At 42.0% G+C, this 24,954-nt stretch overlaps 1 protein-coding gene across 3 annotated transcripts in view; it reads left to right on the plus strand.

Annotated features, from left to right (window-relative positions):
• The window catches only part of macrod2 (mono-ADP ribosylhydrolase 2), a 377,161-nt gene that overhangs the window by 266,976 nt on the left and 85,231 nt on the right, over positions 1-24,954 (plus strand). For all 3 annotated transcript variants that reach the window (XM_076077082.1, XM_076077083.1, XM_076077084.1), the window contains exon 7: positions 16,744-16,774. In XM_076077082.1, coding sequence (XP_075933197.1) covers positions 16,744-16,774 — 31 coding nt within the window. The remainder of the gene's footprint in view (positions 1-16,743; positions 16,775-24,954) is intronic.

Genomic DNA, 24,954 nt, shown 5'->3' on the forward strand with positions numbered 1-24,954 from the left:
AGACAATTCATGAACAGCGTTTGCTTTGAAGCCTCCTCAACTATCCACAATCTCAACAAAAATAACCTAGTCCTTGCTGTTCACCTGAAAGCCTGCTTTTCCTAAATTGGGCCCCCATCTGTTTCGAGTTGTGCTCGAGTCTGAATGTCATCAAACATTTTCTCCAGCACCTGAAAAATGCTTCTCCTTTCATTTACAGGAGCTGGGCAGGAAAGGAGCATGTTAAATACATTACATGCAAAGCAGGCCTCTCTCAAAGCCTGACAGTTGCTCCTCAACTGAGTCAATCCCAGCAATCTCTCGGATGCTGTAACAGATTGCTGTTCATCTGCAGCAGACCTCGGTAGAATGAGTCCTTGTTTACATCATTATGGTTAATTACCATGCAGAGTCAGTCCAGCCAACAGCGCCTGTGCTGTGTGTTTGTGTGTCAGTGAAGCCGGACAGAGCTGCCTCACTCTGTCATCTCATTACTAATGCAGCACTATCCCCAAGGTAACGCCTCGAGCTGGTCCGGTGTGTTTGGTCATCCTTTGGTTCTTTGCCAGTGGGCGGGACTATCCAACCAGCGCGGGTAGATTAATAACCGGGGAACCCTTTTGTATCTAGTCACGTACAAATCATCCAGTCATCTTCTACCTCGGACCGGCCCGCATACCCCGTTGATACATTATGCTGCTTTCGTGATACGCATGGCATCGTTTTCAATTTAACACTAGAGATGGATGTTTTAATTATTATTGAGTGAATAGTAATGAGAACGCTGAATCTGTGCGTTCCTCTTAAAGCACTTAAAATAAGCTCATCGGACAATTATGCCTTAAAAAAAGAAACAACATGGAGAAGCAAGCAGTCATTATGAACATGCACCGTATTAACACTAGGTTAGTAGCCTTACGACAGATGCGAGACCTACTTTTACTCCCGTGTTGAATCTAGTTCTCCAAAGCTCTCGCTTTTATGAAGCCAGGTGTTGAACCCAGCGTCGACCTTGCCAGGGCCGTCTCCATGAAACTGGAATTTCCTGGTGTATCGCAGGGTTCCATTTCAACAAGCTTGCACCCAATTATCCTTCAATCACAGTCGCCGGTCATACAGATGTGTTTGCTTCCAAGTACAAGGTCTCTCTATCGGGGTTTGACACACGAGGGACATTTTCTCTCGCTCTGGTTGTAAACATGAAATGTTTTCAAGGGTAGAAATCAGATAAAGATAAATGTCACCCGTTGAATTATTTGTAGCTTTTACACTAAGTAGCAATTTTGAGCATGGCATCAAAAATGAAGGTACAGCAGAGAATATTACATCGACACTTCAGACATAGAATTTAGAAGTCTGTCATGCTGCTATAGGTTTCTCTTACTGAAATGTTTTGTTTATGCACAATGATTTACAAGGGAATACAAACTGTAAGATCAGTTCTTTATGAGACTCCCCACTGCACTGATTATCAATGCTAATTAATGCAAGTGAGTTGTTTTTATGAAAAAAACAATATTTGGTTCATTTATGATATTTTGTTAGTGTTGAGTGAAGAGAGAATGATTTCATAAAAATGTGACAAAGAAAGTGCTTTGTTCCTCTTTGTAAAAAATAGAAGGTAACATTTTGTTCAAGTTTGAATCTTCTTAAACTTTATCTTGTCATTTTGTTATTGCAAACTTATTTTGGCTCAGTTTGTTTTATTATCTCCTGTTTTTTATGTAACTTATTCCTTGTTGAGGACAAACTGGGACCTGAATCCTAATGCCACACTTCCAGTCTTACAGTTATTCACAGCAGATTTTCTTCAGATCATTCATATCAAGCCTTTTCCTAACCTTAAAACAAACTGAGCACTACTCTTTCCTGTGTCTCGTTAATGCATTGCTTTCGGTGTGTTTTATCAAAGAGAATGCATAATGCAGAAGGCTGACAGGTATTGGGAGCCTTGGGAATGTTTCTAGTTCTTTGTGTGGTTCAGAAGTGCACAATTGCACGTCTACATTCAGGGTACGTATAAAGTCAGAAATGAATATTTGTAATAATCCCCATCGACTTGGGACATATTTATGATCAGCGTTGTTTGGTTTGATGACGGCAAACTGGGAACGGTGCATATTGTGTCGACCAATTGGCCAGCCCATATTTATGCATATTAATGAGAACATCGAGACTAAATCCAGACTCGACACAATCCAAATGCTCAAGTTGTATCCACAAACGTAACACAGGTTACAAGTCCTGCCCTCTCAACATTCTGTTATCGAAACCACAGCAGTGTTCCTGCGGGCTCAGGTGAATGAATGACTGTGTGCATTGGCAATGTTTATGCTCTCCTACATAATTCTTTAATCACAGAGCTATTACCCCACACATACACCCAATTTAGTGCCATTATTATCTCCCAAGGTCACAGCTAACGAGGGCTGACGCACTGTGCCTGGCCTGTGCTGATTGACTCACAATTTGAAACGGGCTCAATCTAGGCCTACTCAGCAATTCAAGAGGCAATGCAGCACCTTGCACAGGTTTATGGGGGAGATATATTAGCTCTAACAGTGCAGGATTGTCTGGCTTTGATGCTGTCAATTGCCACAGGGGTGTACGATACTTATTTCTGCCCCAGCAACTGTTTTACCTGACACCTGATTTTGAACGTGTAGTCCTTTAGTCAAGCCCCCACCTTCCACATTCTCTCCTGTTCCAAGTTAATTAAAAATGTTACGAGATGTTAGCATTAAATCATTATGAAGTAGGCCTACTGAGGTAATCATTTCATGGGGTAATTTAGCAGATTAAACATTTCTTTCATTGTCAACCAGTGACCTTGGTATCGTAAATGTCACACTCGCCTTTTTATGAATGATGCCACAACTGTCGGGACCACAGAGCGGATTTGAATTTAAATCAGCTATTGCTGTACCTATATCCACCCTTTTTCGTTTCACATACACATGAATCTAGAAAGCCCAAAGGTTTATTCACCATGTCATATGCTGAATGAAGTGCCTGCCGGAGCGAACGCGGGGGTGAATCTTGTTTCATGATTTGACTTTTTGCGCACTGCTTGGAATGCCAGATAACCTCCAAATCTCACTCGGCTTAATATCTAATGTCACATCCATAAACCCCCTGGTGATGACAATATGCATGGAATCAAATGTGGGGCTCCTCGTTGTTAAGGTCTTAGCCCCCCTCACAGGAGAGCAAAGAGCGTGAGATGGAGCCCATGGAACTAAGCAAGTGTGTATGAGATGCCTTTTAGAAGCATCGAGTAGAGTACTGAACGCAAATATTATAAAAGATTTGCTCCTGGCAATCTTTGGAATGACTTTTGGATTTTCATTTTATCCGAACTCACGCAACGAGGCATTGAGCAATTAAAAGAACAACCGTCCTCCAGTGGTTCCCATTCAGCGTTGCAGTGAAGAGGCTCCATTATGAAACTTGACGGAAGTGATTTGAGATAAGTACACGTAAGATTGCTTTTGCTTAATCATGGCTCCAGATTCCTAACGTGCAGTATTATTGGCTCCCCAGCTGATGAGCCCAGTCCCGCAGAGTCCTTGGCTTTTCCCGGAAGAAGGCTGAGTCATGAGGAATGTGTATGTGTTTGGCATTGAGCTCCGTCAGGCATAACGATGATGACCTACATGATGGTCTCTCAGCCAAGCATGATTATGATCCACTCTAAATACTAATCGGGCTTCTTAGTATTGATAGAAAGAAGAAAAAAAAACATTGTAGGCTCAGTCAGTATTTTCTGTTTGCTGTTTTCCAAAGAAAATACTTATTTGTAGTTATTTGATTACTTTATTTAATGCAAAAGAATATGAATCCTCATCCCTATACAGTGATGCAGTACATTTTTGCTCCAAAAACATGTGATGTATTGGGTGCAGAGAAAATGGTTTTCCAGTTTTAGTAACTAATTAATGCTTTATCAATATTCATGATGAACTCCACATTTAGAAAGCTGTAATTAGCTGTATTATCCTCTGGCCATGTGTGTGGGGGGGGGGGGAGCATTCCATGTAGTTCAAATCAAAGCACAGCAACAACTCTAGTTTCTGACCAAACGCTGCACTCTACAGTTAGATATTACCCTGCATGGAAGTCAGAACGCATTCCAGAGGCAAGCAGCACACGACAGGCCCACTCGAAACCAGGACTTTAATCTGCATGGGGGATAGAACGAGCTGGATGGGTAGTTTCATAATTCACAGGAGCCACCTGGTGATTCCCTCAGTCACCTTCCTGTTTCCTCTCAGCCAGCTGCTCCCTGTGCTCCCAATCAATCTGCAGTGCCCATGCTCCTGCAATTCACCGCGACCTTGAGTGGCGTGTCCCCTCTCTTTCGTTTGGGATGTTGGTGGGTTTTGGGTCCCTCCTCATTCCTCCTCATTTAGAGATGCACCTGTGCTCAGACCAAGATAGCACCACATTGCAATGCGCCTCTGGGATTTGACTGCATTTAACAAAGATCTCGTATACACAGAAAGTAGCAGACTGCCTCTGAATGCTATTTTTGTTACTTCTGCCTTCCGTTGCATATGTTTGTGACGCTTCTTCAATGTTTCATGTGGTTGTTCTAGTTGCCTCTTGATATGAGTATAAGTAAAGATTAAAAACACGGCACCTACGTGTTTTGAAAATATCCACAGTTGTTTCTGCAGTAGATGGCTTTACATGTTGAATTAAAACTTGTAAAACAGTGTTCAAGTAGGGATAAGCCTTCATATTCCTAATAAGAATTATTTTGCAGCTAGACAAGCAATTATACAGTTACCTCACGGAGGATACTACTTTTATCTAGTGCCTAAAGTCTCTCAGAGTCTGTTTATTTTTTTTAATCTTTTGTTAAAGTCTAGAGGAGGTGGGGGATTTGTTGTTCTGCTTGGTTGGCCATAGACATGTATTGTCTGGGCCAGGCTCGGGTGGCAGAGTGGCTTCCTTCATGGCCCCAGTGTGACAGAGCTGTCTCTACATGAAGGTGACCCTCTCTCTCTCTGGATCCTCCTCTCTGACCAGCTTGCCTGTCAGGTCCTACAGGCGACATGGTCTATGAAGCACCTTAATGATGACCACAGCCTCATGCACTCAAACAATAGACCCTTACTCCTTCATACCCCTGTGTATATCTTAAATGCATGGGAGTGTATGTATGAGTATATGTTTCCTCTGTACTATCATCCTCGTATAGAGGAGTCTAACTTGTACCCAGCTAGTGTCTGAGGGGAGATTTTGATTAGGCCTGGATGCTTGGTGAAATAAATCTCCTGTGGGATTTAAAGGTGGATACTTTGAACAGGCAATCCTTCAGAAGGCTTTTAGACTCAATAAATCCACTAACGCCCCAGTGTTTCAAAACACTGCTTTACAGCCTCATACTTCATATCCTGCACTGTAGTGTAAAAGTGACAGGACTACTTGAAGATGGCAACAAGCCTTGGGGAGCACTCCTACCAACTCTTTCACATCTGTTGATCCCCCATATCCCTGCACCTGCCACGAAGTTTCCTACGTGACAAGGCAGGTGTATTACGTGCTCTCCCCTTGACGTTGCCAAGAAGAGACCATGAGGTTTAGATGGCAGCTGCTGGGCTTGGTGTGTGTACATTTTCAGATGAGGGAAAATGTTGGGGACAAGGGAAGAGATCAGGCATCCTCGCAGCAGTTCATCTCATCCTCATCACCTTCATGCAGTGTTTACATCCGGTGTCCACCGGGAGTCTGTGTCCTCCTGATTCTCAAACGGCGTGGAGTAGGAGCAGGGCATCACTGCCACCATGGTGATGTTGTGAATGTGCACACCACAACCAGTGGAATTCAATGTCTTTTGATACATAATTCAACCCTACAATAATGAGGAATTCATTTTTACTGCAGCCTAAAAAACCCACTTTGGACTTTGTTGAGTGTCTTGGTAATATAAAAATATTATTAGCTTTATATCTTGCCAACATGTTTTTTTCATTCTCTATATATCAGACAGGTGTTCTATCTCTTCTGCTGAGTTAGCTTAGGATAGTGTTCATGTGTCATGATCATGTACAGGGGTACATGTGTAGGAATAACCACGTTTCTCATGTTCATAACTTCAAAGTTGCTCAGGAGAAGTAAGCCAGTAAGACAAAAAGTATTTGTTTTTGTTTTTGTGATATTCCTTACCTTACATATCACATGTCTGCATTACTGAATTCATATTCAGTCTGTATTAATTGTGATCACTGAGATGCAGCCTCACATTGTTCCAGACAATCGAGGCTTAAAGCTCATGAAAGAAAGGCGCACACACCTGAAATGTGCTTTCACATTGTCACCTTTCAAGAGCCTTTTCATATGGAGACAAAGAGATACAAGGCCTTTTGTTTTTGCCGTAGGTGTGAATATCATTAGACCTACTGTGAGTGCAATAAATGCGAGGAGGAGCAGTAGCCTTTGCCCATGAGACAATAAAACACATATGGAAATGAGCCGACAGCATGACTAATAGCCTCCAGTTTGAACCATGCGCCCATCTCAGCGAAATGCCTGTTCTCTTTAAGTGAGCCATTATATAGTTATCAATGAGCCTGCTTCGCCTTTGATCTCTCTTTCAAGAGTTGAAGACTTTGCACCCACAAAAAAAAAAAAAGAATCACTTTAGAGAAGCCATTGGTTTGCATGTTGTCTGCTGCTATGCCTTGCTGTGATGAAACGAATATAAAGGAATCTGTCAGTCCCCGTGTCCCCCCTGTCCCTAATCCTTCTACCCCTGAGAGTGCCTGCCACACCATCATCAGAGCTCGGATCAAAGTGTGAGAGAATGGCCCACAGGTCTGCACAGAGGGAGAGCTGACCCACTCAGAGCTTACTATGTCCTTGGACCAAAGTCCTTTTAAGGGCTACACATATTCATCGAAAACCAATTCGGAGCAGTATGCCTAAATTCAGCTTTACTTTGCATCAGCAGTCTTGCTTTGTGGACATTACCTGAGGCAATCATCATATCTAAAGTGTCAGATGAATAAAGACAATTTAGTCATTTAATTTGAAAGCTACAGCTGGAACAAACAGAGGTTGAAAGCATGCATTATTGTGTTTACCGTAAATGTATTTGTATTCCTGCCCACAGTACCGCAAGCTGTATTACTTAAAGTGCACCAGACCAGTATATACTGTAAATTGAAAAATAGTGTTTTCTCACGATAATACGACACCAGCCTTGACCTCTTATCCGGCTACCATTAATTAGTGTTGGTGGCTCTTACCTCTGGGCAAGCTCAGATTTATGGCTCTATGTTGTGGGGAGCTTTAAAGCGAAAGTGCGCTGCTGAAGCCTCGTCTGCCCCCGGACTACACGGATAAACAGGCTTCCATACTCTGAACCAAAGCTCTTGTATACATGGAGATTCCTTAACTGCATATGTGGTTACTGTGTGATACTGAAATGTACCAACAGTTCAGCAAGTAGGTCTGCAATAGGCCAATGCATATTTTGACATGGATTTAATAGACAACGCGGTAATATTACTTATGTCTAACTTTTTTGCCCGGTACTTTGCAATCCAAGGCTCCACACAGTGTAATCTATAAAATGCACTCAGACTCTAAAGGGATACTTGGACATTTTGGGATTATTTACCAATTTACCGAGCATTACGCACAGTAAGAAGATCAATATCAATTTCATCCCTGCGCATTCACTACATAGATCAGTCACGTGTTGAGCCTATCCCTAGCACAGACACTGGCAGCGAATGAAATAGCGAGCCTCCAACAGACGTTTAACAAAAGCCTTCAAGTTATCCAGGGTTCTCTGCTACAGTGCGCTATGTTTTCCCCCCCGTGCTCATTCATCTCACCCCAGTCTTCCGTGGCTCATAAACATGCTGCAGCCCCACAACATTGCATCGCAGGAGTTCACACAGGCACACAGTGTATCTACCACTGGAGTTGTGCAATTGGGATCAGCTATCATCAGTGTTGGAGAACTGAGTGCGATGAAGGCAAACACAGATCACGCTGAGCTCCCGTTAACAAAGAGTTCATTACGTCCATTAAATTCCCAGTTGACAAAAACATCCCAGGCTTTACATTTCGGAGTAATTATTCCTAAAGCACAAGGCCAGTGAAGAAATCAGAAGAAATAGACTGTATGTTTTGGTATACGTATAATTGGAAAATGTGTTGCTATGGTTCAATAATAATTATGTACTAACCATGCCTCCAAGAGGTCACTGCTACGCCACTACAGAGAGCGGAATTCGATTTGCAGTTAATGAGGTTGGGTCTCTAAACGAATGTTAGATTTTATTTTGTATGTAGTGCTTTGGGAAATGTGGTTATGGTCTATTTTATCATCTGTTATGATTGTGTGCAGATCTCCCATCTACATTCATCAGGGTAATATATTACCCAACTTTTTCATTCCATACAAGTATGCGATAAATAACAAAGTCCAGCAACAAAGAGTTATGGGGTCTCTTAATTAGCTGTAGTGTTAAATTCCTGAAGATCATTTTTATATAAACACACTAATATTATCTGCAGGATAGCTATGTAGCCATCTTGTATACGGATGTTGTGCTGACAAAATGTGACTTTGTCACTGTGCAGTCAACCTTCAGAGGCTGTGAACAGATGAGACAGCGGGAATGGCTCGGAGGCTGTAGGTAGTTAATATCTGTTGGGGTTTGTGCATTCATATCCAAACTCCTGATGTCAGTGAACAGTCATTTCCTTCAATGGCAGCCTCTCCTGTGTTCTTGGGGACCATTGAGCTGCAGCTCAGAATGATCTCTACTTTCACATCAACCACATTAATGTGAGCAACCCTGCTGACCACATGACCTTTCTCTCTTCTATTTCGTTACACTGACTCCTCTATAACCTCTGCACAGTAGTGCTTAGTCCACTACATGTAGTGCCAAAATAACCAGCACACCTCTAACCACACAGCAGCTCATCAAACCTTTAATACTATCAATAATGCAGGGCAACAGAATGAAGGTCGGTTTAAATCATCCATCACCCATGTTCCCTTTAGATGTCAGCGCCGGTTGCTTAGTAGCTCTGTTCAAACAACATTGGTCAGTATTGGGGAAGCTAGCGAGGCTTTTGTCCCTGAATGCAGGCTGTGTATAGCCACGCTTGTATTTCCTAGGTTTACTGGAGGCAGTCATCGGTATGCGATATGCAGCAGACAGGGGCCATGCAGCCGGTCTTCATGTATGTCGTTCTATCACCTCAAAACTCAGTGAGGTTTTGGCTTTGAAGCCCCTTTTGATATGGTGCTTTTGAAAAATATTGAAGGACGCCTTGAAATGAAAAAAAAAACAAGTCTAATTAGTAGCCTTACATTGGAAGGGTACCATAGGCTGGCTTTCACATTGCAAGACAAGAAAACCCTTTTTCTCCCCTTTCTTTGATTAAATGTGCTGTTGAAGTTGATTTACGAACGGAAATGTAAGTAATGTATCAAGTAAAATGCTCCCTAGTTATTATTTTACCATTCATTTAGATCAACCACTTGGGACTCATCTGCTCTTGCGGTACAAATCGTGAGCGATATTTTAGGATTACTGATAATTCTAACCTCCCAGCTCCATATGCTGCTAATCTCTACTGAGACAGTTTGACAAGGGGTATGGATATTTGAGAATCCACACATGCCTTGGTTGTACCCTCCATAGAGGGATACGTGGCTTGGCTTGTCTCTCTCGCTCCATTTTATCTTCAGCATTTCAGAGGCTCTCTCACTCTTTGAAACCTCATGAAACAGCCGTCTGATAGATTGAGACAGAACCCTCCTATTCCTGCTTTTGATCATTTCTTTATGCCCACCTGTAATTTAGGCTTCCAAAATGCAAATGACGTCTAATGCTACACACGATGCTCTACATTTCTTAAACACTCATTGGAATAATCACAGGCTTTGGTGGCCCTGAGGCACATTGAAGGATGTGTCTCCTACACTGCTGAGTGTTGAGGTTCAAATATTCAAATCAAGCATTTTGCTCAGAATTACCACAGATGCATTTCTTTCCCTTCATTTACTGCTTTCTTTGCCTACATCTCAGAATCCAATCAAAACGCCTCCTACACTTTATAATGTCACCGCTCTTGTAATAAATACAGTGAAAAAAATGAATAAGACCATTTTAATCATGTTGAAAAAAACGATGTTAATCAAAGTAAAGTTCAAGGCTTTAAAGGAAGCAGATGTGAGATACCATGAATTGGGAAATAATGCTGATATTTAAATAGACGGTGGTCTCAAACTAATAAAAAATGGCCAGTACTATAATGGCTCATGGGTAAATTTGGGATAATGAGTATTTGTCATTGTTATTTCCACCATGCAGTGAGACAGTCATGCTCCCCTCTTTCTCTGCAGAAGTGTTGTTCTTGATTGATAGGTAAAATTGTGAGTTTCCATTAACAGTAAATTACTACAGCAAGCAAGACCTGTGAGGCTTCTCACAAAAAATATGATAATAACAACCTGTCTCAAATACAGTCCTGGTTTCCCCTTCAGCTGAGGTAAATACAGGCACAAGGATTCCTGATCAGACAACAAAGGCACGGCTCTATTACCACAGCTGTCAGTCTGAGGCTGTCTCTCTCTCTACTCCACAACATTACAGATCAGCCCGCAGAGAAGTCTTGATTTCAGCCACCACTAGTATGCTAATCTAATCAATAAGTTCTACTTAAGAAAACAGAAAGCATCTGACTGGGAAGCATGCCTGCAGCTGTACAGAGTAGCAGTACAGTGGAATAGTAGGAATACATTTTTGTTATTGAGTTTACCCGACATGTTCGCTGCCTACTCATTTCAGTTCTGTCAATCATGTGCGGGTCACGCAGAGGTCAGTCAGTTTGTCCCACCGATGTGAATTCCTTTCTTTAGTCTTTTCCTCACTGTTGCTCAGTGGTCAGTGATATCATTTCAACTGGTACTGAGCAGGAGTACTCATACATAAATATCAGCAGGCGCCTGGTTGCATGTGCCCTCAGTTCAGAGTAGTATCATCTTTATGCCGTTTTTAAATGCTCCGTCTTTAACACTGAGGGAATCAGTGTCACCAGCAGACCTCTGTGGGAACTCACAGTGATATGAATAATAAATGTATACTGGTTTGCAATATATGCAGTATATGTATGTTCAATCTTTGCAAGGACTTTACAGTTTTATGTTCAAAGTTTCTTCTAGTTGCCAATGTAATGACCATATTGCCTCTTAGTGTACCTGTGCTCTGTAGCTTTGGGCTTCAGGGCGAACTGTGCTTCATCAACCATACAGCTGGTCATGGACCAATGAATCAAGCAGCCATCAGTTCAGTGGCTGCTTGTATTTGCTCCACTGCTCTGCCCTATCCACAGGCTTCAGCATTTACGCCTTTTTTTCTGCCCATTCATCTCATCTCATATGTTTGGCTGACGGACATGCTGCAGTCTTTCTCCCCCGGTTGCATGTGCAGGTGTGTGATAAACACAATCATAGAACACTGAGCTTTAATAAGGCCAAACAGAGTTCATTATGTTCAACAACTGTAAACCGGAAGTCCCCCAATACACACTAATGTATCTTAACGCATCCATCAGGCTTTTTTTTATTATTACAATCATCTCTTATTATTCATCAAATCGTGCACATTACCAACATATCGCTTGTTTACATGCACAACACACTCTGATAATCCTTATTTAAGTAATCTTTCTGTGAAATGATTCATATTCAATTTAATTTTGGATTAGAATAACCCACTAAACCTCACACTGGGATTACACAAGACCAGGTTTAGATGGCTGGCATATTTCAATAATAAATTGCTAGATGTGCGGTGGGAACATCTTACCCCTTTCACTGTTTTCATTGCTGCTGCAGACTCACACACCACGACAGATACATTTTGAAGTCAACAAAAACATTGTGTTAAGGATTATTTACAATTTCTATTCTCTGGGTTGACATTTCTTTCCTCTGTATGAGACGTTACCTACTGTTGCTTAAGGACACATTTTCATACTTCATTGCAGACAGGACCGTAGAGGAGGACGAGAATGTTCTGTTTTGGTTTATTCATAACGACACAGACTCCATCAGCCGAGTTGCATGCAAACATCTTATCCTTAATAAGCTGTTTTTCCAGAGTCTTATGGCCCAGTAAGTGAGACCCTGCATGTAAACACAGCCAGTGGTGCTGAGTCCTTAATGGACACTCAGATATTATTGTGATAATAGTTATACTTGATCACGCCAGATATAAAAGCGGGTGGTGGGACTCGGGTCATTAGGCTCCAGGTTTCTCACCCTCTGCATTTCTCCATCCTCCATTTAGCACAATGACACTCAAACAATCAGCTCTCACATTAGAACATGGAGTGCGGTATTATGCAGAATAAAAGGGTATTAATGTGTCATATTTGAATATCCTGACCTGTAACCGTGACGTGCTCTTCCCAGTAGCAGCAGCAGCAGGTAGCGGAGTCAGACAGACACCAGGCATGACCTACATGCTTAAAGAATAACAGCAGACAACAAAGAGGATTCTCTGGGCTTCATGTTGTGATACTGATACTGATGTAAGCCCACACTGTACTGGCAACAGTGGTGAATAATAACATACTTGTGGTCGCATTTGCACAAGGTCTCCCCTCGCTGCCGTGATTTATAAGCAGAGCTTCCGTCTGCAAACAGGCTTGGAGGCTTCAAGCTAGGGGGGCAGCACCCCGTGTCCAGTGCTATTTACTCAGCCAGCCGAGACGAGGTGCTCCCCCGGCAGTCCTGCGGTCCCTGTGCCCATGCATGGGTTTCTTACCTCTACCTGTCCGCTCATGGGAAGGTGACAGCTACAGCAGGGCAGCCGCTATTTGCCACAGGTTGAGCCATCTTTACGGTGTCATTTCCTGCTGCTTAACAAATGACTGAAAGCTGCAGGCTATCATGCCCTCAGTGGAATAAAAGTGACTTAGTTTTATGAGCACTGTCTTTGCAAAACTCTAGTCACACTTTGAAGTGAATAAATCATTGTTTTAATAAGCAGGGGTGGTTGTGTCAATTAGAAACATTTAAATACTTAAATATTACAGTAAATGCATGTGAATTATAATCAACGCTTCATTAAACGGATGCATGAATGTAACAGAAGTTTAGTTTTTCCAACAGAGATCACTGTAGCCACTTAATGTACTGTGAGCTGAATACGTGCGCAGAGAGGAAAGGTGCTCCACTTTAAAGTGATGTGATAGATTAGGGAGGAGCCCGAGCAACAGAATAATTTCCCTGGTGACCAATTTCTGAACACTCCCTAAGCAAAGAAAATCAGCAACAAGCCAACATGTCAGGCACAGCCACATGCCACTGCTAATGAGCAGCCAGAGATAGAAATAACAACCTAAACCGCGACTCATAGGTCACATATACCGCTGACTGTCCTAATTAACACTGGACCTTATACAATGTAAGCAGGTTTACAGGTATGTACGCTAACAACTATCACAATAGCTTCTACGGTGGCCCAGACTTGACGTGGAAGAAGAAACAGAACGAGGCTTAGCTCGTCTTACAGTGTCGCACGCTGTGGCTGCTTCTGAAATCTGCTGTAGCTCGTTGTTGCATTCACTTGTAGTATTCTTGGCTTTTATGCGGCTTTAACAAATTAAAAGACTCATTCGTTTCCTGTCTCTAAAAGAGCTAAAGCTCTATTTGATTTAACAGTTCCATTGAGGACTGACCGCCAACACTCATCGACTCTGCATGGGAATAAATGCGCAGTAAACATTCTCCCTCCACTCACCTTGACTTTAGGGAAGTTTTAGTTAATCAACAGCTGAGGCTTTTAGTGATTTTAACAAAACTTATAGAAGCTCATAAGTAATATTGGCATGTTGATATTTATTTATTGGTAATTAATAATTTGTGCATATTTTAGAAGTGTGTCTGCCGACATGCTCTCCAGGCTTTACAGTTTTATTGGATATATACGTGTCTTCCCTTTTTGCAATAACCGTCCTTTAAACAAGTAAGTGACATGTGCGTGTGCCACAAAGGTGTCAAGTCTTTACAGCATCCTGTTAAGTGATTACACAATGCATTTTCACACCCGAAAGATCAATAACCCTTCCTTGGATCAGCCAGGGAACTAATAAGATTTTCATTGATTATGCTGATGGTATGTCGTTGCTACAGATGTGTTAAGGTGTAGTTGCCATCCGAGCAGAATTTCAAGTTGAGGAGAGCGACATCGCGGCCTTCCAGCTGAGAGAAGATAATGAGGCTACTGGCTCGGGATCAGTTTGGCAGCTGAGACTGGTTGGCGGCATCGACAGGAAATAATGCTCTTCTTGTCTGAAGATTAAAATCAGTCGACTTCCTCCTTATTATTACACGGCTTCAATAGATCCCCCCTGCTGGAGTAAAACTTGATTCCTGTTTGTATTGACTGTTGCCAAATGTAGAATTGGCATAATTTGTCTATTGAGATTTTCACTGCCAATGAGTCTACGAAGCACTGATTTGATTGTACAGTTATTAATTTCGACATCATTTGAGATTTTCAAATACAAATTTCTTAAAATCAAACATCCGATTCGCACTCGGTTATGATTTCTTTCTGATACCATCGGTTTATTTCACCATTTTGTGTCCTCAAGTCTCAATATGTGCCATGGACAGCACTTGGCACTGGACTAAACATGTCCATGCTTCTCCTCGCTTCATCATCTGTGGTTTGTGTCAGACCCAGACAGTCATCTGGAAAGGTCAAAGCTTCGGTCAAAGATTTAAATCATCCGACAGAAGAAAGATTCACCTTGACAGGCGGAACCTGAAAACTGGTAAATAAGAGCACAAACAGAGACTCATTCCTCTCCGCATGAAGCGAGGACAAACAGACCATTGCTTTTCAAAGAGGGTGTCAAAGGTTGTGCTGCTTTAGAGAACAGGGTCTACATATTTTATCAGTTTTTTAATCAATTATTTACTTTCAAAATATGTCAAGTGCATTCATTTCTTCTTTCATTTGAAAAGACTCCCCAGAATAGAGCTCTGACTTGTTTGTACAATCATCTTACGAACAGACGTGTATTTGTTATCTTTCAGATCTATTAATTGTGTTTTCACTTCTTAAATGAAGTGATCTTGGCACTTCTACGAGCAACAGCATGTTCCTAAATACAACTTGACAGGGTCAGTGTGGCAAAGCAAACTGTTGGGCTGAGTTTTGGCATGGAGAGAATTTGACATATGTGTGTTATTCTTTGATGAATCTCTGTAGTGTTTTGTTGTGTTCTATTCATCCAGTTGTGAGCTGCTAGCAGAAATTTGCCCCCTTTTTTCCCCCCGTTTGTCATCTTATTATATTACTGTTGTGGACACGCCTTTTGATGAATGCAGGAACTAAAGCACGTATTCAGCGTCTTTTGAGGACAAATAGGACCTTTGGAAAAAATCCTTTCTCTTTACTGTTTATTAATATACTTAAAAAGATGAATGTGAAATAGGGAAGCTTACAGCGAGGCCTATGCATCATAATATATTTGCCCACAGAAGTGAAGAATAATGAAACTATTTTCAGCTATGAAGCCATGCTTGAATAATATGTCTGCTGCAAAGTGCTACAAAGCAAGAACTATTACAAGGTGGTTACTTTTTATAATCTTTTTGGAAAAGACAGCCATAAATACTTGTAGGTTTTTGCTCTTAAGCTTATGAAAATATTCATAACACATCCTGATTCTCTGCATGTCTGTATTGTTTTGTGAATATGTCCTTAGCTGCTGTTGGTGCTTGGTGGGATATCATTGATTTCTGCTATTGATCCAAATGGGGCAACAACGGCTTTGTGATTTTGTCTTTAGTTTTCTCATCATTTGAATGAAATTAGCTGAAAAGCCTCCGGCTGTGATGTCCTTGTTGTCATTGAGACCCAGCTGAGTTTGCGTTGACTTTACACAGAATGAAAGCTGTCTATCTAACGTCATTTAAATTAAAGACATACATCAAAAGGCTGAAACTACATTTTGTGTGAGAAGCAGCCTCAGTCCTTGGCTGAGGCATCGGTGGAAGAGAAGGCCTGTGTGTGCGTTTGGGCTGCAGGCGACAGACAGGATCAATCGTCCTCATTGTGATATTGAAGTGCTGGAGATTATTAGGCAGCAAACTCTACGCCTACCTTTTGAATTCACATGAGTCTGATCCACCGTTCCCTCAAGCAACATATGCAAATATCACTGTTATGGACATCGAGTATGGGCAATAAGTACTAATGGGCCATCATGATCATTGGTGCAACCGAGCACGATAAGATTTCCAACAGTCCAACAGCCTCTTTAGTGCTGCGGTGTGATCGTGATAATCAGTCTAATGTGTGTATCTGTGAATGTGTTCGTGTCCAGGATGAATTTAATGTGCCTGTTGATGGAAGTTAAGAGAAAAGTACATTCTGTGTGTGTGTGTGTGTGTGTGTGTGTGTGTGTGTGTGTGTGTGTGTGTGTGTGTGTGTGTGTGTGTGCAGTTCTGCGTTAGCATTGCAGGGATTTGTGCCGATGGGACTGTAAATTGCTCCTGTTGGGAATGAGCAAGTGAAGCAGTAGAGGTAAACAACAAACAATACAATGGTAAACAGTAGGTGTGCTTCAATGGCTACAGTTTAATGTAGATGTAGTGCGAGTGCTCAATGAGATGGATAAAAGTTTCTGCTGTTTTGTCATTTTTTTCCATCTATGTGAATATGTTTTTAACTTTTTCTCTCTCTGTCTTTTTCCGCACAGGCCTTCCCATGTATATCCACAGGCATCTATGGTAAGCTTAATCCTTCTTATTTTGTTTACTTCACTTTTTCACTTTTTGCTTTCCATACATATGTTATCATAACAGTCTGCACACACGAGCTTAGTCGTAGGGACTTGGCTTAGGAACCTGAGGGTAGCCAGTTGAAGTCCCTGAACAGACCAAACACTGAGTGTGGACTGGCAGCTGGAGAGTTGCTAGTTCACCTCCTGGGCATGTGAGCAATGCACTGAACCAACCCCTAACTGCTTGAAGTGCTGCGCTGTGGCCCATCATTCTGACATATCTCCACATTTGTTGCGTGTGTGTGTGTGTAAATCAAGAAAAGTGAAAAAATGAATTTCCCCAAGGGGACAAATAATTATACTCAACATTCTACATCAAGCAGAGGGGGGTACAGGCTTTGTCTTTGAAGAAGAACACAGTTTGTTTGTAACATACCAACAAGTTCACCTTACTCCGTGTTGCACAAAGACACAAGCTAGTATGAGGTGAAGAAAATGTAGACCCCGAACAATGCTTGTGCTCCCTCATGGGACCAGGCCTGATACGCAGCAAGGCATCGCTGGCAAAGAGCTATTGTGCTAATTAGACTTAAACAAAGTCACATTGAAAACATGCCAAACTTGGCGATATAAACAGGCTTTGAAGTTGTGACGGCAAATGATGCTGGATGCAGAGAAACAACTGGAGTTTATATAATATAGTAAACTGCCTCTGCTTGAAAGACATCATTATTTTCTCACTCTTCTGACTACAGTAGACGCCATTCATTGAATTTGCACACAAGCTCTAATAATCACAGTGGGTGCCAAATATGTAAGGATTAATAAACATGCTAATTTTCATTCGCTGTCAATAACAAGTCAGCAGCAATATGCTTCTATAAAAGCAGTCTCAACTCTGCTATTTGTACAAGACATATTTGCTTTGAATATACTCTCAAATGACCAAGATGAATATTTAGTGAACCACGGTTCTTTTGCCATTGTTTAAAAAAAAAAGGCCAATGTGAGCTTGTAACTGTTAAACCTGACCAGGGATCTGTAATTGTTTGGCCAGTCATCTCGTGAGAGTCTTTATGTGCTCTGATCACTCTCAATGAGCATATTACAGCCACGGTAAGTCAGACCGTTTTACAAGACCAGGTGCCCCCTATGGTGCAACCACTGTTCCCACAACATGTTGCAATGCACAGTTCATATACAAGGATGATAATGCAACTGGGCCCGATGTGTTGTTAAACACCAAAGTGAACTCTCCAGTCACCAAAGCTAAATCCTTTATGGGTTTACTTATCCGTCACTGAAAGAGCTGGATAGAGCTTCAGAGAGAATAATGTAATCTACGTCTCAAACACTGAAAAAACAAGACGGACTGACGCTGCTCTGTGGCCCTAATTCTGCTCAGATGCTTGACAATTCATATCATGTTATGTGTTGCTTTTTTTTCCCACCCTGCGTATGTTTCTGAGCTATATTTTCTGCGCTGTGCTTACTCCACATAAGGTTTACATCAGACATAATATTATTGTGATATCTCACACTTGTGTAATCGTGTTGGGGTTTTGTTCACAACAAAGTTGCCATCCTTTTAAAAAAAACATAATACTTTGGTGTTACTTTACTGTTTTCAATTTAGTTGTGTACTTTCTAGCACTGATGGTGTAAATAAGCACAGTTGAGTTATTTTAATGAACGGCCGCTAATGAAGACCTGATGCTGGGCTGTTCAACTGTACACGCAGCTGAGTTGCGAGATGCAAGCGAAGCATCAGTCATAACAGATTTTTGTTTGATTTTTCACAAATATCACGCATGGCACAGCTTTGCCTCTGTGAGTCGCATCGTCGTACCACGTCTAATTTATATGATGCAAATAGCCAATCACATCCCAACGTGAAATCAAAACTGCAATCTATTAAAAAAATAAAAATACAAAAATATATAGATGTGTGTGAAAAATCCTTGACAGTTGAACACTTGCCATCTGGCTTGCTGTTCATTTCAGCCACAGATGACTGCATAGTGCTGAAGGATGCGCCTCGTCTTGAGTTTGACTTCCAAACGTAATATATTGTTTGAAGAAACACATTTTGGAAATGCAATCATGCACTCCTCTTTCCACAAGCAGGAAGTTAAACAAGGATTTCAACCTTAAAAGCGGCAAATACTAATAACAGCATCCCAGAGCATGCGTTAGGATCATGGAAGCCTCTAAACTTCAGTTATGTTAGCATCTACTCATTTGTAAAAAAGTACCTCACTCTATTTTAAAAGCCTCTTTGCACACATGTGAATTACTGACTACCTTACATCTGTTTTTCTCTGAAATGTCGGAACAAAGTTATGCACTCTCTATTCATCACTCCTACTCCTTTCTCAACATACACTTACTGATTAACAAATCACTGATTACAGATCTCAACAAAATGCTTATTAAACCAGCGATAAACACACAGTGATACAGTAACTTCCCTTAAACTATTTTTATTTTATTTTCTCCCCAGTTTCTGGGCAAAGAGCATGTACCACATTATTAACATCTAGGAAGCGAAAAAAAATAAATAGCTAATTATGGTGCACTTCAGTTCTATTCAGCAGAGATTGAACCACCATACAGCTGCAGCTCAATACGTAAATACCCAGTCGGCACATTTAAACTTCGATGCATGTGAATGGGTTTGAGATAGTCCAAGTGGCCACGCATCGTGATATACAGCATGGCATACACTTGTTAGCTCAGCCCAGTGTGTGTACTGAAGAGAGCCCTCAGGCTTATAAATCACTAGATGTTTATAATTATACTCTGGGCTGCATAGAAGAACTTTTCCCTCTTGGGATACTGAACATTTTCCACCCATCACATATATTACTGCGTATATGCAACTCCCAATCATTTCCTCTCACCATCTCTCTCTGCAATATTGTCCGTTTTCTGCCACCTATCAATGCACACATCTCAAAATGGCTATTACTGAAGTGTTAATGATAAGAAAAGCAGAAGTTTTAAATTCTTTCTCACTCCCTTTCTCTCATTCTCCCTTCCTTCCTTCCTTCCTTATTTCATTGCAACTTTTAGTCAGTGATGATAAGTCATTTCTTCTCATATTTTCTTATCTTGCAAAATACATTCCTACAGCACATGTTTTACTCCTTAGTGTCTGACTTGTTACTGTCTGACTCGTTAGTGTCTGACTCGTTAGTGTCTGATTCGTTAGTGTCTGACTTGTTAGTTTCTGACTTGTTAGTTTCTGACTCATTAGTGTCTGACTCGTTAATGTCTGACTTGTTAGTTTCTGACTTGTTAGTTTCTGACTCGTTAGTTTCTGACTCGTTAGTGTCTGACTCGTTAGTGTCCTACTCGTTAATGTCTGACTTGTTAGTTTCTGACTTGTTAGTGTCTGACTCGTTAATGTCTGACTTGTTAGTTTCTGACTTGTTAGTGTCTGACTCGTTAGTTTCTGACTCGTTAGTGTCCGACTTGTTAGTGTCCAACTTGTTAGTGTCTGACTCGTTTATGTTGGAAATGTCAGTGATTGATGTGTTAGTGTCTGACTCGTTAGTGTCTGAATTGTTAGGATTGACTCGTTAGTGTCTGACTCGTTAATGTCTAACTCGTTAGTGTCTGACTCATTTGTGATTGACTCGTTAGTGTCCTACTAAATTTAAATTTAAATTTGTTGACAGTGATACCACTTTTACAGGTCATATTAAAGAAATAAAATGAAGAATGTCGGGTGATGGATACATACAGGTCTATTTACAAAATGGATATGTGGCATTTTTGAGTGAAACCGCGCTATTGTAGCGACACAAAGGCAGGCCAAATGCATGCAGGGGGGAGAGGGACACTGTTTGTACTCCACGTTGTTGACGAGGGCACTGCTTATTGCGGTTCACTCCGGTGCCCTGTGCTGCATTGCCAGTAGGAGCCCGTCATAGCGCTCCACCAGACGCCCCTCGCATCAAAGGGGTAGGCTGTGCAGAGCCAAGCATGCAGCAGAGGAGGATTAAACAGCCTGTTCAATAAATGGCTTAGCGCTTAGCGCTTCCCATAACTGCATCTGCACAGAACAATACTGCCGATTAAGACTGAAGATCTTCACACAGCAGAGGTCAAATAGAGGAGGGACTTTCAAAGGAACTACAGTATAGTACCGTGCTGTGGTGTTATTCATATGGCTATTCCCTGTGCCCCTTGAGTACTGCCATGTTCTGAAAGGGGCCCTGCTCTCTTGTCAGGCGTTTTGACGTTTTCTGTACATTTCAGATAACCTTTAAGGTCAACTTCCATTTCAGCAATGTAAACAAAAACTTTTTAGTGTAAGAGGCACGTCATCCCGATTTCTCTCTTTCTCTCTGTCCCTGAAGAATACGCATACAAGTTGCCATAGTTTAATATGTGCACATGGCCATGCACCCACTATACTTACGAACATGTACTTGACCCATTTTCACACTTGAATTGTTGTAGAAAAACAAATATTGTGCCTCCAACATTGTGACGGAGAGGAATCAGGAACGAGTTATCCAAAGCCCTTGTGGTGAGAAAAATTGATTTGTCAGAAAAGCTAATGCTAATTGACACTCTCTCTCACGCCTCCATATTCCAGGAGACTCAGTCACCATTGACAGATGATGGCAGAACAGGGAGGTTGGGTATAGCAGGGGTGAGCAGGGGGTACCTTAGACGCCTGGAAAGAAAAATGAGGGCTCACACTGCGCTGACAGTCCAATCCCTCAGTCCGGCCCATTAGCCACAACAGAATTTCTGCAGGGATAGTGTGTCGGAGGTACCACCCATAAACAAACTGGTGCCCACAGTGGGCCACAGGGTCACCCAGCATGGTAGAGGTTATTAAGTGTTGCTCCTGCTTGCACATCAATCACAGCCATGCGACCCCAGTTTAAATGGATTATTCCTTCCGAAGAGGAGACACCTCTCAATGTCTCACAAGATCAGTGCCAAGCGTCCAACTACCGAGACTTAGAGAGGTCATGTTCTCTTTTTGTATCCCTTCCTCTCTCGTTGTACCTCCCGTACATTCTCTCGTCCCTTGTGGTGTTCTTTTTCTCCCTCACACGTCATTCTCACACACACACATGCTCTCACACAGGCTGAAATACTTGTTCAAGCAAAGCAACGTACATAAAAATCCCATTTCAAGATGCATTGTGGACAAATTAGCCTTGTGGAGATCCCATCCACTAGGAGGGGTCTGCTGAGATCCATCTAAGCACCGAGCAGATAGCTCACTGGCACAAGGCAAAAGCAAGGACATGAACATTAAGTCTAGTACTTACCTGACAGATGCCGTAGCGCACATGCATTTATATCCCTATCAAAACAATCAGGGGCCCACAACACGGCAATGCCACTGTTGAGGACAAATATCTCCCTGCTCACTGCTCACCCTCCACCTTTGGCTCATCTGTCCCTGTGACAGATCTGAGGATTGTTGACGGAGGAGTTTTTGCACTGACTGGTGGCTGTGGGAGATATGCGGATGTAATCCACCCAAGCTCTACTGGTATGTCCACGCTGCCATTCTACTGTACTGTCCAGATCAAAGGTGTCAAGCAGCTAAAAAAAATTTCCCTCCAGCCTGCATCATACTCCGGCTCCCTGTCAAGGATTAGGAAGGCTGGAGACATTCATGGCACCTTATCTCTCGACAGCGATGGCTCGCTGCTAGCTTGCCAGAGATGGCCTGGGCAAGTCCCCCCCCCTTCTCTTAAGACCTAGGGTTTACTACAGGGAGCTTAGTCCAGCTGGGTTGGGAATTTCAAGGTACATAGGAGCAATGTGCTGTATCAGTGGGTAGCAGAGTGTGTGCTCGGAGGGAGCAGGAGCTTCGTAGCCCATTTAACTGAGTCACACACTGTGCATTGTACTCAACAATAGCCTTCCTCTACCATTTTCATGGATGATAAGCCAAATGTAAAAATACTTCCAGCCCACAGGACAATAGATTTAGGCCTCTGAGAAACTTGGTTGAGCATTAAACTTTTTGCATATGAAACACTCTTCAGGATGTTTTTTTGAAAAAGTGAAATGTCAGGTGCTAATTATAGCATGTAGGACAAAGCATGGCATCACCTAAATGGAATGTTTCCAAGGAAGGTCATCGTCTGTTGTGCCACGGAGGCTGCTCTCTTTCTTCCTACCTCTTGTTCTGCCTGTCTTCCTTACGCAGCACCCTCCCATCGCTCTTTGTCTCTGTCTCCTTCTGCGGGCTGCAAAGTCGGTCATGGTCACAGCCCTGCCGTGTCCCAGTGTTGGTGTAGAGAGGAGCTCCGGGCCATTTGACACCCACACTTTGGCGCCTAGAGTCCTGGGGCACTACTCTGTCCTCCACCCCGGGTCACCTCACCTCTCCTCTAGGCCCTGATGGGGTGACAACCCTCTTTCCCCCTCCCTTTTCAGATGAACACACAGGGCTGCTGCCCTCAACTAGAGCAGCCCTCAACTGTGCTGCACCTAATGATTTCCTCCTGCTGCCAAAACCGCAATCATCTAATCTACTTTGTGTTATATTGTTCTTAAATGATTCCATCATGCTTGTCTGTTATAATAAGGGTCTTTAGAGCAAGCAGACTCTCTCTGCACCCTATCAATGTTTTATTGAAAGGAAGATTTCTTTATAAACATATTTTAAAGATGTTTCCAGGCAATACTTGTAAAAAGAAATTAGATGCTAAATCTTTCTTAAACACCTTTCAAAAACAGAAAAACATTGGCATTTTATGTTTCTGTTGTTGCCGTTTTTTTATTTTCCATAGCAGATTTCCTGACTTTATGTTTCCAACACCTGTGGTGAATTTACGAGTGCCAGATACCTCCGCCTCGGGCTATATGCTGCTTCAAGCTAGACAGCTCATCAAAATGAATGACGAGTGTTGATATGTGAACTTGACCAACCGCAACTGAGGGAAGCAAAGTGGGACCAATGATACAATTCTTTCCTCAAGGGGAATAAAAGCTGTACTTTATATTTTTCTACAATTCTGTCAGCATATGTCTATCAAACCCAGGCCGCATACTCTTGCAAAATAGTGCTCAAAGGAAGAAAAAACAAAACACAACAACACTATAGATAATAAGGCTCCAAAATAACAGCAGGTTGTGGTATCCTCTTCACAATAAAAGCTTTCTCAGGAAAAACAAAACTGGTGTCGTCTGCACTATGTGCCTACAACCTACCCATATATTTGCAAACACCGAATGGAAATGTATCGTAGCACAGACTTGTATTCATATTGTTGACTTACCTCTTCTCGCTTTATCAGGGAATGCAGCTACTTCTCACTCTCTCTCGCCAGAACAAAACACCTTAGCTACACAGGTTTGCTGTGGAAGTTAACTCTAAGGATATGAAATAGTTGCCATGCTGGCAAAAGAGAGCGCAATGGACAGAGTGCATATTTATTTTGTTTTTCCTACATTCCAGTTCAGTGGATATTTCTAAACATGAACTTTGCTTGCCAACTTCCACAGAGTCGAGACAGAGTTGTCTGTGATGTAAAATGGGAACTGTTTCATGATGAATTAGGCAGCCACATGCATTCTTACTTTACTTTCCTCAGGTTTCTATTCATAAAACCATATTCCTTGAAAATCAGCCACGGCCCAGCAAAAGTGTTCATGAAGGTGTTTTACGTATGCCTAAGAGAGGCGCCAGGGACTCTGTCTCTTGGTTGCATCAGAGATTAGAGTCGGGTCTCTTTTCTCTTCATATTAACAAAGGTCCTACATGCCCAAGATCATAGAAATCAAATATTTGAATTCTGTTTCAAGATGAATCTTCCCTTTGGCTTAACTCACCAGGCTGACACGGAGACATGAATGAAAATGTACCTTTCGTAGATGAAACAGATGAAACAAAGTCGTCTTTCTCATATGATTTTAACGCTTTTTATTTTGTGGCACGAAATTAATCAAAGGGATGAACAGATTGGAAGAACACAAACTGAAAAGACCTGCAGTCTTCTCAGGTTTCACTAACTTAACTCTCCCTGGTCACCAAGGCAAATTTGTTGAGGTCACTGAACCCATAACTACTGTCAACATCGCTAGATGTATATATGCAAATGTTATGCAAACCGGAACCCTTTGTCTCCACATGGCACGTGCCACAGTCCCTTTCCCCCTCTCTGTCTGGATGCTGCGCTCTGCCTGGTGATAAAGTAG

The sequence above is a fragment of the Anarhichas minor genome, unplaced genomic scaffold (assembly GCF_050575085.1).
Source record: "Anarhichas minor isolate MPS153535 unplaced genomic scaffold, ASM5057508v1 ptg000058l, whole genome shotgun sequence".
Taxonomy (NCBI): domain Eukaryota; kingdom Metazoa; phylum Chordata; class Actinopteri; order Perciformes; family Anarhichadidae; genus Anarhichas; species Anarhichas minor.